Here is a 12,886-nt window from a genome sequence, read left to right as displayed (position 1 = left end):
TTTGGAGGTTTGGATTCCAGAGAGTGTATGAAGAACCCACCGGTTGGAGGTTATGAGAGGCCACCTTTGGTGAAAAAACATCAACCTCCCTCCTACCCGTAAGTCATCTGGAATGGACACTTATTGAGGCTATGCTGAACTGGGGCTTATCAAAAGCTTGTCCCTTGCTCTTGCTGGGGAGTAGATGGGCCTTAGTCGCACGCTGTTGACGAGAACGAGCACACTGGGGTTGAGCCTGTTCAGGCTGCCGAGAAGCAGGAGTGTACCTACGCCTAGAGTAGGTATAGGGGGTACTCCGCCTCCCTCCAAAAAACCTCCTAGATGAAGAGGCAGTAGCAGAAGGTGTCTGTTGGGAGAGAGAACCCATAGCATCATTATGCTTCTTGATTTGATAAACTTCGGTCCTCCTGTGCCAGTTCTGCTCGTCTTCTGCCTCATCTGCTCCAGCCTTCGGTCCTCCTGTGCCAGTCCTGCTCGTCTTCAGCCTCAACTACTCCAGCCTTCGGTCCTTTTATTCCAGTCCTGCTAGTCATCAGCCTCATCTGCTCCAACCTTCAGTCCTTCTGTTCCAGTCCTACTCGTCTTCAGCCTCATCTGCTCCAGCCTACAGTCCTACTGTACCAGCCTGTTCCAGTCCTGCTTGTCTTCTGCCTTGACTCCATCCTTCCTTCCATCAGCTATTGACTTGATGTTTCAATTGCTGTTTCTACTTAGTACCTGAAAGTTCAACTGCCGTTCCCACCTAGCACCTGAAAGTACTTCAGACTTTATGCCCCTTTACACATTCCCTTCCTTGCCCTGTCTCTTCCTAATCTTTTCCCGCACCCCCTACCACTGTCCATTACAGGAACTCACTGCCCATCCATTGATTTCATCACCTCACCTTCACTTTTACCCCCTTCCTCCTCAGCTTTTAATCTTCATCTCTTTCTTCCCTCCATTGTGCCTTCCCCATTCTACCAGAGTACCTCTCGCCTTCGTGGCCATACCTCTCCTCCGCTCTTTTACTCTTACTCTCAGTTGGTGACATCAATCCCAATCCTGGCCCTCCCCTTCTGCCTTCTTCCTACTTATGCAGACCACATCGTGACATCTCTATTCCTCTACTTCCCCCTTAACCCTCTCTTGCGCCCTACGGAATGTCCGCTCCATCTGCAATAAACTTCCCTATATTCACAACCTCTTCATTTCTCGTTCCCTCCATCTACTTGCCTTAACTGAAACTTCGCTCTCCCCTGATGACTCTATTTCTGTTGCGGCCCTTTGCCATGGTGGTTATCTTTTCTCTCATACCCCTCCCCCTGCCGACTGCGGAAGGCGTTGGATTGCTACTCTCTCCCTCCTGCAAATTCCAACCTCTTCTTCCACCCGTCTCACTGCTTTTTGTCCTTTGAAGTGCACTCCATCCACCTTGTCACTCCTCTGCCTGGCACTCATTTATCGACCCCCTGATAAATCTTTCATCCTTTCTCACTGACTTTGACGCCTGGCTTTCCTTTTCATGATCCTACATCCCCCTCCATCATCCTTGGTGACTTTAACATCCATACTGATGACTCTGATTCTTGTGCTTCCCAATTCCTTGCCTTAACGTTCTCATTCAATCTTCAGCTGTGCTCCTCTGCACCCACCCACCAAAATGGTCACTGTCTTGACTTTATCCTCTCCTCTGCTTTCCCTCCAGCTTCTGTTCCTCAGTTCTCCCCCTTTCTGACCATCACCTATTAACCTTCACACTTAAGCACCCTCCTCCCCAGTCCCACCCAATCTCAACCCCCACATCTAGGAATCTTCAAGATATTGACCCCCTTACTCTATCCTCTTGTGTCTCTAACCTTTTCTCTTCCACCACTCTAAGTCTGTCAATGAAGCCGTTTCTTCCTATAATACTATCCTCTCCTCTGGACACTCTTGCCCCTCCCATGCGTCGTCCTACTAGGTGTACCAAACCCCAGCCTTGGCTGACCTCTAAAATCCGCTACCTTCGTTTCTGTGCCTGCTCTGCTGAACGTGCTTGGCTTAAATCCCACACCCTTGCTGACTTCATTCATTTCAAATTCATGCTAAACTCCTTCCAGTCTGCCCTTTCACAGGCCAAACAGGATTACTTCACCCAATTGACAAATTCCCTTGGTTCTAACCCTCGATTTCTCTTCGCCACACTGAACTCTCTTCTCAAAGTGCCTCCGTCTCCAATTCCCCCTTCTCTTTCTCCTCAGACACTAGCTGAGTACTTCCACGATCTCCCTTAGTTCACACCCCCTACTCGCCTTCCTCTCCCTCTTTTTCCTCCTGCAACCTCAGGGATCTGTACTGGGGCTGGTGTTAACCATATTCAGCAATGAGCTGGTATAGGAAACAATGAACAAATTCATCAATTTACAGAACACAAATATTCAAAAATAGTAAAAAAAGGCCCGTTTCTGCCTGTGATGAAACAGGCCCTAGTGAGCACGGGACTCCCTTCCCCTGCCCTTATGCTAGTATCCCTGGTGGTGTAGAGGTAGCTGTTCGCTCGGGGCAGGAAAGAAAGAGCCCCCTCTTTCCTGGCTGTAGCGCTGCTGCTAGCTGCCCTGCTGCATCCTGTGCGAGTCCGGCTCTCGGTGTTTCAAAATGGCCGCCGAGAGTTGAAGTCTCGCGAGGCTGCTTCAACTCTTGGCGGCCATTTTGAAACGCCGAGAGCCGGACTCGCACAGGATGCAGCAGTGCTACGGCCAGGAAAGAGGGGGCTCTTTCTTTCCTGCCCCGAGCAAACAGGTACCTCTAGACCACCAGGGATAGTAGCGTAAAGGGGGGGGAGGGAAGGTGATGGGGGAAGAGGGGGTGACCAGGGGCGGGGTGATGGGCACATCCTCGGTGGCTGCGATTTGTTGGATGGGGAGGAGTAGGGAAATACTCCTCCCCGTTCGTTCATTTGCGTGGTTGTGTACATGTTCCGCCCTCGACGTCATCACGTGTGACGCAAGGGCGGGGCATGGAGACATGGTGCGTGTTCTGGCTTCACCACCATGAACTTACGAACCGGTGTCTTGAGTGCCTGCAGTGACGTCAGTGTCCTCAGAACGTTGAGGGTGTGTTTTATTATAGTAGATAGTCTGTTTATGTTTAACTGTTAAGAAACTGCAGAAGATTTTGCCAGACTAAATTTTAGAAATAGACATTGAATGGGCAAATATAATATGATACATGTAAATGAAAACAAGTAAACTATAGGTACACACTGCCTGAGTAAGGGTCACCACTCTGGAGGGAAAAAAAATAATTGAGAATTAGCTTTCCCAAACCTGTCCTGGGGCCCCACAGGTTTTCAGGATCTCCACAATGAAGAACTATGAAATCAATTTATTTATTTATTGCATTTGTATCCCACCTTTTCCCACCTATTTGCAGGCTCAAAGTGGCTTACAGAGTGTGGTTATGACATAATCATTTTGTGTTAACAGGTACATTTCTTATAGTTTGAATGTTGTTAAGAGAAGATAAGCATATACGTTTCTTGATGCCAAGTACAATTATTGCTGTTTAAAGATTGGGTAATTGAGGATAGACAGGGAAGAGCTATGTCAGTTAGAGGTGAGGTGTGGTCATTGTGTGAGCTGTTGTCATTGTTTGTGCTACATCGACAATGTATTTAAATTGATCTCATGCATATTTATTGTAGAAATCCTGACAACTTGACAGGCTATGGGGTCCCCCTGGCTAAGTCTACAAAATCCTGAGTGAATCAATTTTTCACTGTTTCAAAAAGTACAAAGACAGAGACACAGTGAAATTACATAGAAATATTTTTTCACTCAAAGAATAGTTAAGCTCTGGAACTTGCTGCTGGATCGCTGCCAGCGGATGTGGTAACAGCAGTTAGCGTATCTGGATTTTAAAAAGCTTTGGACTAATTCCTGGAGGAAAAGTCCATAGTCTGTTATTCAGAAGGACATGGGGAAAGCCAATGCTTGCCCTGGGATTAATAGCATGGAATGTTGCTACTATGTTGTACTTTTGGAGAAGTTGAACCTTTAATTAATTGCTCATTTATCAACAGCAGCACTGAAGATTGTATCGTCTTGTGCTTACAGACATTGTTTCATAGCGGCTTATCAGACGCAAATTCCTGAGGCAGGTGCAACCAGCACCAAAACACAACCATGTTGGGTCTATGAGTTGAATAAATTCTGTGTATGACTACTTTGGCTCCCTCATGTTTTTGGAAGTGTCATTCTCCTGCACTACTCCTTTGACTGCTCCTTGCTACATGTGTAGTATTTTAGTTCTTCTACCCCGGTGGTTGATTCCTCAGAATTGTGCGACACAAATCCATTTCAATTTTAAACCACATTAGTTTGCGTAACTTACATAGCTTTTGACTAATCTAATTTGTGCATATTTGACAGGTGGCTGCACCCACTTCCGTTTTCATCAGCCAATCAATGGAGGATCCAACTTAACCACTCTACTCCGCTCCCACCTATGCCTCAAACAAACATTATCCCATAGGAATATTGTCCCATAAACGGATTTTCAAAAACAAGCTAATACATTTTTTGGCTAGGAGATATCTTCTTAAAAGTCATAAGAGCGGGCTTGGTTTGTCAAGCGATCCTTGTTGCCTTCCACCAATCAAGACAATTGTCACTATATGAGCACAAAATTCATTCCAATTTTAATAACCTAATTAGTGATAGTTTAATTTGTTGGGATTTATGTTGTGCACTTTTGGTTTTATTCCCCACAATAGTTATATTGATTTGACCCTTTATTTTATGGTTTATACCTTTCAACAGGCTAACATAAAATCTACTCCGATGACTGCCAGGTTTCACGGAACATGTTCTAATATTTTTATTAAAGAAAAAAAACTGGTGCAAAACTAAACTCCAATATATACAAACAAAACAATATAATAAAAGAAATATTGGAAACTACAAAAACTTTCCATCAAGCATGCATTTAGACTGAACTTGTTAGAAACCACTTTCTGATCATTTTCAACTGAAATTGCAGTAGTGACTACTATGCAGCTGGAGCAAAAAGCTGGTAAATACTTTGGGCATGGTTTGCACACAGTCTAAGACAGCTTGTCCCATTTCATGCAGAAAGGCTTTAACTGCCCTCAGTCTTGCTTATTTGGTATCAGGCTTTGCTTTCTTCTTTTCTTTTTGTTGGTTTTGCTGAACAATAGTGTTCTGTTCTATAGAAAAGAAAAAAAAAGTATACAATAAAGCTACAGCCACAAAATTACAGGTATTTTTATACAGAAACACAGAAAATTGTAGACAGATAAAGACAATATGGCCTAACCAGTCTGCCCATCCATGCCATCTACTCTCCCTCTCATTTCCTTATAGAGCCTATGTACTTGTCCCAAGCTCTCTTGATTTGATACTGTTTTCATCTTTACCACTTCTACCAGGAGGCTGTTCCACAAATTCCCCACCCTTTCTGTGAAGAAGTATTTCCTCAGGTTAAGTTCGAGTCTATCCCCGAAGAAGTATTTCCTCAGGTTAAGTCCAAGTCTATCCCCTTTCACCTTAATCCTATGCCCCCCTCATTCCAGAGCTTCTTTTCAACTCGGCCTTCTCTGCATTTATGCATAGGTATTTAAATGTCTCTCTCTTATAATCCCCTCTCCCACCTTTCTTCCAAAGAATACATATTGAAATCTTTAAGTCTGTTTCCATACGCTTTATGACAAAGATCACTGACCCTTTTAGTGGCTGCCCTCTGGACCAACTCCATCCTGTTTATATCTTTTCGAAGGTGCGGTCTCCAGACTGGTACACAACATTCTAAATGAGGTCTCACCAGAGTCTTACACAGGGGCATCATCACCTCCTTTTTCTATTGGCCATTCCTCTCCCTAAGCACCCAAGCATCCTTCAAGCTTTCACCATTGCTTTTTCTACCTGTTTTGCCACTGTGAAGAAACTGTGTGTTTTAAGCCTATAAAGTGTATTAGATATTTTCCTGCATTGATTATGTTCTGAAATGTATTTCTCCTATTTGGCCAGCAGGTGGTGTTCCTTTGCTGTAAAGCTGTTATAGAGAACTGAGTGTTTTTTTCTTTACTTGACACAAATACGAAGCAAGAAGCAGTATATATTTGAAATCTTGCTGACTGGGCTGAATTCAGTCTTAGCCCAAGAGAAAAGAGACAGATCTCTTTGCTGAGGCTCGGTGAATGATATGTCCTGGTCTTCCCAGGTACTGTTTTAGCCAGTAGGGAAATGTTTAGTTAGTTTTCTATTTGATCCATTTTTCAGTTACTTGTTACGGTTTGCTCAATGCACATTTTTTGTCCACTGTTCCAAGTTCTGAGAATAAACACGTTTGTTTGTTCTGCTGTCTGGACTGACAAAGAATCCGGTAGTTTGTGGGTTGGGTCTGTGAGTGCTTTCTGGCAACTGAGGGACCACTGGAAGTGTGGCCTCCAGTAACCTAGAAATCACTGGTGATAATTTTGGGAGCAGGAGACTTGCCCATAGGCAGTTGTAATCTAGTTGGTGGGAGGAGGGTGCTAGTGTAGAGCACAAGCGGCAGGTGCAGGCGGACCAGTGCTGTGCTGGGGATAGGCCCTCTAAGTGGCTATGGGGTAACTCGGCGTTTCGTGAAAACCACCTTAAGATCATCACATCCAAGTCCTGCTCCTCTTCTGTGCACAAGAGTTCTTCATCCCCTAAACTATAGCATTCTCTTGGGTTTTTGCAGCCCAAATGCATGACCTTGCATTTTTTAACCATTAAATAAGCTACCAAATTCCAGACCATTCCTCTAGCTTCGCTAAGTCCTTCCTCATATTATCCACACCATCAAGGGTGTCTATTCTATTGAAGATTTTTGGTATTATCTGCAACGACGCAAACCTTACCAGACATCCCTTCAGTAATATTGCTTTAAAAAAATGTTAAGAACCAGCCTAAGAACCAAACCTGGTAACACCCTTTTCCTCAGAATGAGCTCCATTAACCACTACCTTCTATTGCCTTCCATTCAACCAGTTCCTCACCCAGTCATTCACTTCAGGGGCCTATACCGAGATCACTCAGTTTATTTATGTCATCTATGCAGAACCGTGTCAAAGGCTTTGCTAAAATCTAAATACAACACATCTAACGCTCTCCCTCGATCCAACTCTCTGGTCATCCAGTCAAAGAAATTAATCAGATTTGTCTGACAAAACACGCTTCTAATGAAACCATGTTGCCTTGGGTCCTGTAATCCACTGGATTACAAAAACTTTACTATTCTCCATTTCAAAAGCATTTTCATTAATTTACTTACCACAGAGGTCAGACTGTAGTTCCAAACCTCTTCCTTACTTGATGTTTGGCAGTATTGGATGTTATTGATAGTATCAAAGAGAAAGTAATATTTTCCTTGCTTCAGTATGAGTTTATAAAACAACTATGCCTACTTAACAGTTTGTTTACTGTTTATTTCCACTAAAGATAGCTAACTTCCCAACCTATCTTGTTTTATTCTATATTTCTAATAAATATTTATGTTGAGAAAAAGTGTTTAACAGTACCTTATAAGATTTATATCTGTATTTAAAGGTTACTGAATTTTTCCATCATCTGTCTAAAAAATCTCCACCTCCTCTATTTTCTAAATTTTCTTTCTTGTCTTTTAATAAGCCACATTGAGCCTACAACTAGTGGGAAAATGTGGGGTATAAATGTGTTAAATATTTTAACACATTTATTAATAATAGTATTTCTTAGCATCAACGTAACCTCAATTCCTCCTGTTTATTTCTTCCTATTATGACCTCTCACTTTAGAATTTCTTTTCCACTGAAAAGGCACGTTTCTTGTGTAGTATCTCTTTTGTTTGAAGTATTATGAGATCTGTCTCTGGTGTATACATATTAGGTCCTTAAGTCTTACTGCATAAGAAGAAATGGTATTATAAATAAATTTTTTTCCAGACAAAATGGGAAACAAAACTAAACAAAATAAAGACAATCCATTCATTAAGATATTCAGCTTCATTTAAAGGATCACCTGAATCTTTTTTTTTTTTTTTTTACGATAGCCATGCTGAAGCACTCCTTTGATTCTATGGGTGCCAAAAAACAATGCAATCAGCCCAAAAAGGGATCAGTTGTTAAAAAGTGGGTTGTCATGTGGTAGAAAAACTTCAAAACTCAGCCATACTTGTTTACCGAAAGACAGCATAAAAAATAAAGCATTTGCTTCTCTGCTGAATGAAGAGAACACACAAATGGTAGCTGACACCATTATATTGGTTGGACCATAAATTTAGAACTAGACGTTTGAAAACTGTTTCCCCTGTTTGTTTGTTTGGTTGAATTGAACTACCATCTTAGCTCAGTTACCTGGTTTCGGCTGGTTCTCCAACAGAGCCTCCGGCTGTTCAGACCATAACTTGTAGTTTGGGTTATTCAGGAATCTTTTGGTTAACCCACAGCTCAAACATCTCACAACAGTTCGACGCTGTCCATAGTGTCCTTGAATGCACATTAAAAATAAATTGCTATTGGAAAATGTCCTGCAGTACATCATGCACTGGGAAATAGGCAGAGAAAATTCTCAGAAGTGACTTATACTTATAGCTGGTGGCAGTGATGAAGAGGTAACATATTTCATACGTTCCATTGTTCTAAGGCAGTGTTTTTCAGGCTATGTCCATTTTCACAATATCCACAGACGGGCATGAGAGAGATTTGTGGCACTGCCTTCACTGCATGCAAATCTCTCTAATGTATATTCAATGTCAATGCCCTATAACCCAAACAGGCTAGGAGAATACTCCAGGACGGCTTGAGAAACATTGTTCTAAGGGGACATTTCTCAGGGAATTTGCACCCTAACAGGGAACATAAGAATTGCTAACATTCTGCATCACAAGTAGCATGTAAACTATAAATAACTTGTGGAAAAACTGCTTATTCCAATCATATTAAAAGTTTTTTAATTTTTGGAAGCAATGTTAGTCAATGTGACATCGGTTCTTCTGTGCTCATCACACAGAGGATCTAAAGATAACAAGCATGCAGTTTTTCCTTGTTTAGAGAGAGTCATATATACCTTTTGTATAATACTAAGCAATTTTATTTGTTACATTTGTATCCCACATTTTCCCACCTATTTGCAGGCTCAACGTGGCTTACATAGTACCTTAAAGGTATTCGCCAATTCCGGTATGAATACAGTAATGTTGTGGTAGAATAAGGTTCGTGTGTACAGACACATTAGGGAATCGTAGAGAGGAAGAGTTATTATATGTCCATTATGAGCTTTGGTTTCGTTGTGTTGCAGGGTACAGGCATTTAAGTTGGGTCGGAAGGGTATGCCTTTTTGAACAGGTTAATTTTTAACGATTTCCGGAAGTTTGGGTGATAAGTTGTTTTCACGGCTTTTGGTAATGCGTTCCATAGTTGTGTGCTTATGTAGGAATGTATAGGTTGATTTGTATTTGAGTCCTTTGCAGCTTGGGTAGTGGAGATTTAGGTATGTTCATGTTGATCCTGTTGTGTTTCTGGTTGGTAGGTCTATGAGGTCTGTCATGTATCCCGGGGCTTCGCCATAATTTTATGAACCAGGGTGCAGATTTTGAAAGCCCGTTCTTTGATTGTGAGCCTGTGCAGTTTTTCTTGGAGGGGTTTGGCGCTTTCGAATCGCGTTTTTCCAAATATAAGCCTGGCTGCCGTGTTTTGAGTGGTCTGAAGTTTCTTTATAATTTGTTCTTTGCGTCCTGCATAAATTCCGTTGCAGTAGTCTACATGGCTTAGTACCATTGATTGTATCAAGTTGCGAAATGTTTCCCTCGGGAAGGATGGTTTCACACATTTGAGTTTCCACATTGAGTAGAACATTTTCTTTGTTGTAGATTTCACTTGGTTCTCTAGTGTGAGGTTACGGTCGATTGTAACACCGAGAATTTTCAGGCTGTCTGAGATAGGGAGGGTATAATCTGGGGTGTTTATGTTTGTGGGTTTGTTCGTATTGTGTTGGGATGAGACTGTTTTTTCTGTGTTGAGTTTTAGTTGAAATGCGTTTGCCCATGAGTTCATGATATTCAAGCTGAGCTTGCTTTCGCTGGTGATTTCTGTCAGATCACGTTTGTAAGGAATGTATATTTAAAGTAGTTGAGATGTTTTTCAACATATTTTTTAAATATTTTAAGTCTAGTTTAGTTTTAAGTTTATACATACATATACCCCCAAATTCTACATATGGTGCTTTAAGTTGTGCACACTAATTTGGCCAATCAGCACTGATCATTGGTACTTAATTAGTGGCACTAATTGGCTTTAATTTTAATTTATGCGCACAACTTTCTAGGAGAAAATTCTAATGTGTAGAGCCAAAAAGGGTGTGGGGAATGGGCAGGTTGTGGGCATTTCAAAAAACTATGCGCAAATGGGTGCACCTAAATTTTAGGCAAGAGAACGGCACTTGAGTGTTACATGGGGTCGCGTTATATGTTATAGAGGGCCTTGAATCAAATAGACTAAAATTCTACAGGACACAAAACACACCTTGGAATGGACAGAAATACCACGTGTGAAGGGGAAAAGGATAGTGATAGGAGTGTATTACTGTTTCTGGCCAGGATGGACAGACAGAAATGTTATCAGAAATTAGGGAGGCTAACAAACTGGGGAACACAATAATAATGGGTGATTTTAATTACCCAATATTGAACTGGATAAATGTAACATCAGGGCAGGCTATGGAGGTAAATTTTCTAAATGAAATCAAGGAATGCTCTATGGAGCAGCTGGTTCCAAAACCAACAAGGGAGAAACAATTCTATACCTAGAACTTACTGGAGCACATTATCTGGTGCAGGAGGTAATGGTGCTGGTGTCACTTGTTAACAGTGATCATATTTGATATATCTGGAGTAAATACAGGAAATCCATTAGCATTTAAGTTGTAAAAAGGAGACAAATCTTTCTTCCCAAGAGAGCCATTTCACGTATTGGTGCAATCGTTGGTTCTGAGCCATTTGGACTACTGTAATTCCTTATATGCGGGATGCAAGGCACAAACCATCAAGAAACTCCAGACAGCCCAGAACACCGCAGCCAGATTAATATTTGGCAAGGCGAAATATGAAAGTGCCAAACCCCTTAGAGAAAGCCTGCATTGGCTCCCACTGAAGGACCGTATTGCATAAGATATGTACCTTGGTCCATAAAATCATTTATGGAGATGCCCCATCATACATGTCAGACCTAATTGACTTACCAGAGAGAAACAATAAAAGTTCATCACGCACCTGCTTAAACCTTCATTATCCCAATTGCAGAGGACTTAAATACAAGTCTGTACATAAATCCAGTTTCTCATACACCTGCACGCAACTATGGAATGAATTACCGATTGCCATAAAAACAACACACGACCTGACAACCTTCCAAAAGTTATTAAAGACCTACTTATTCATAAAGGCGTACAATAAAGATTCCCCATAATGATCTGACTTCCTAATTATTCCAATCACAACTATTAAGGAACCCTCCTATCTGTTCATCCTAATTACATCCTCACGACTGAATATTGTATCTTGTCCTGATATCACTATGTTATGTTAATCTTTCAATCCAATATGATTTACTTATGCACTCTTATTTGTAATAACTGTAAAATTATTATTCCGTTAATATGATTGCTTTGATATTCTATGTACCCATCTGTATCTATATTTTGAAATTTTTATCCTATAATGTGTACATGTTGCTATAACATCTTGTAAGCCACATTGAGCCTGCAAATAGGTGGGAAAATGTGGGATACAAGAGCAGCAAATAAAATAAATGAGAGAGGCTTTTTTTTTTTTTTTTTTTTTAAACCACACACAAAAGAAAACAAAAAAATCAAAAAACACCAACCCACCACTAGAGGCGCAGCTGCAAATGACAAAAATTTACATCAGGCGTAGATGCTATTCAAAAACGTCATCCTGAAAGCCCAAACCAGATATATTCCACATATTAAAAAAGTAGAAAGGTAGCCAAATGATAGCTGGCATGGTTAAAAAGTGAGGTGAATGAAGCTATTAGAGCTGAAAGAACATCCGTCAGAAAATGGAAGAAGGATCCAACTGAAGACAATAGAAAACAGCACAAAGAATGGCAAGTCAAATGCAAAGCGCTGAGAAGGCAAAGAGAACTTTGAAAAGAAGATTGCGTTGGAGGCAAACACACATAATAAAAATGTTTTTAGATATATTAGAAGAAAGAAGCCAGTAAAAGAATCAGTTGAACCACTAGATGACCAAGGCGTGAAAGGAGCACTCAGAGAAGACAAGGCCATAGCGGAGAGACTACATGAATTCTTAAGCTCCAGTCTTCACTGAGGAAGATGTGGGGGAGATACCTGTGCCAGAAATGGTATTCAACGCTAACAAGTCAGAAAAATTGAAACAAATCTCTGTAAACCTGGAAGAAGGAGGGGATTCTCCCACCCAATGGTTTTTGAATGAATTTCTTCCCAACTATTACAGCCTTTGCTGCAAAACGTTTTAACATGATAAAATTAAAAAGAGTAGCAAATCACCTGGACCAGATGGTATACATCCCAGAGTACAGACAGAACTAAAAAATGAACTTGCAAAGCAATTGTTGGTAATATGTAATTTATCTTTAAAATGAAGCATAGTACCGGAATATTGGAGGGTGGCCGGTGTAACAGCAATTTTTAAAAAGGGTTCCAGAGGTGATCAGGGAACTTATAGACTAATGAGCTCGACATCAGTGCAAAATGGTAGAGATATAAACAAAAAAACAAAAGCATAAAACGGCCTTCAGGACTGGTACAAACGAAAGCTCTTTATTAAATAGACCCGACATGGGCTGTGTTTCGGTGTGTCTACAATTGCATCAGGGATCAATGCTGATAAGAACCCTTGATGATCA

At 41.2% G+C, this 12,886-nt stretch overlaps 1 protein-coding gene across 2 annotated transcripts in view; it reads right to left on the bottom strand.

Moving 5' to 3' along the window:
* Positions 1-3,924: 3,924 nt before the first annotated feature.
* RPP21 (ribonuclease P/MRP subunit p21) overlaps positions 3,925-12,886 on the bottom strand; it is a 28,678-nt gene continuing 19,716 nt past the window's right edge. The window contains exons 5-6 of one of the 2 annotated variants that reach the window (XM_030204158.1): positions 8,336-8,467; positions 3,925-5,185 (exon numbers count right to left, since the gene is read on the bottom strand). In XM_030204158.1, the coding sequence (XP_030060018.1) occupies positions 5,118-5,185; positions 8,336-8,467 (200 nt within the window). In that variant the 3' untranslated portion in view covers positions 3,925-5,117. The remainder of the gene's footprint in view (positions 5,186-8,335; positions 8,468-12,886) is intronic. The other variant, XM_030204159.1, reaches the window with a different exon arrangement.

This window comes from Microcaecilia unicolor, chromosome 5 (assembly GCF_901765095.1).
Source record: "Microcaecilia unicolor chromosome 5, aMicUni1.1, whole genome shotgun sequence".
Taxonomy (NCBI): domain Eukaryota; kingdom Metazoa; phylum Chordata; class Amphibia; order Gymnophiona; family Siphonopidae; genus Microcaecilia; species Microcaecilia unicolor.
This window is presented reverse-complemented; position numbering and strand designations above follow the sequence as displayed.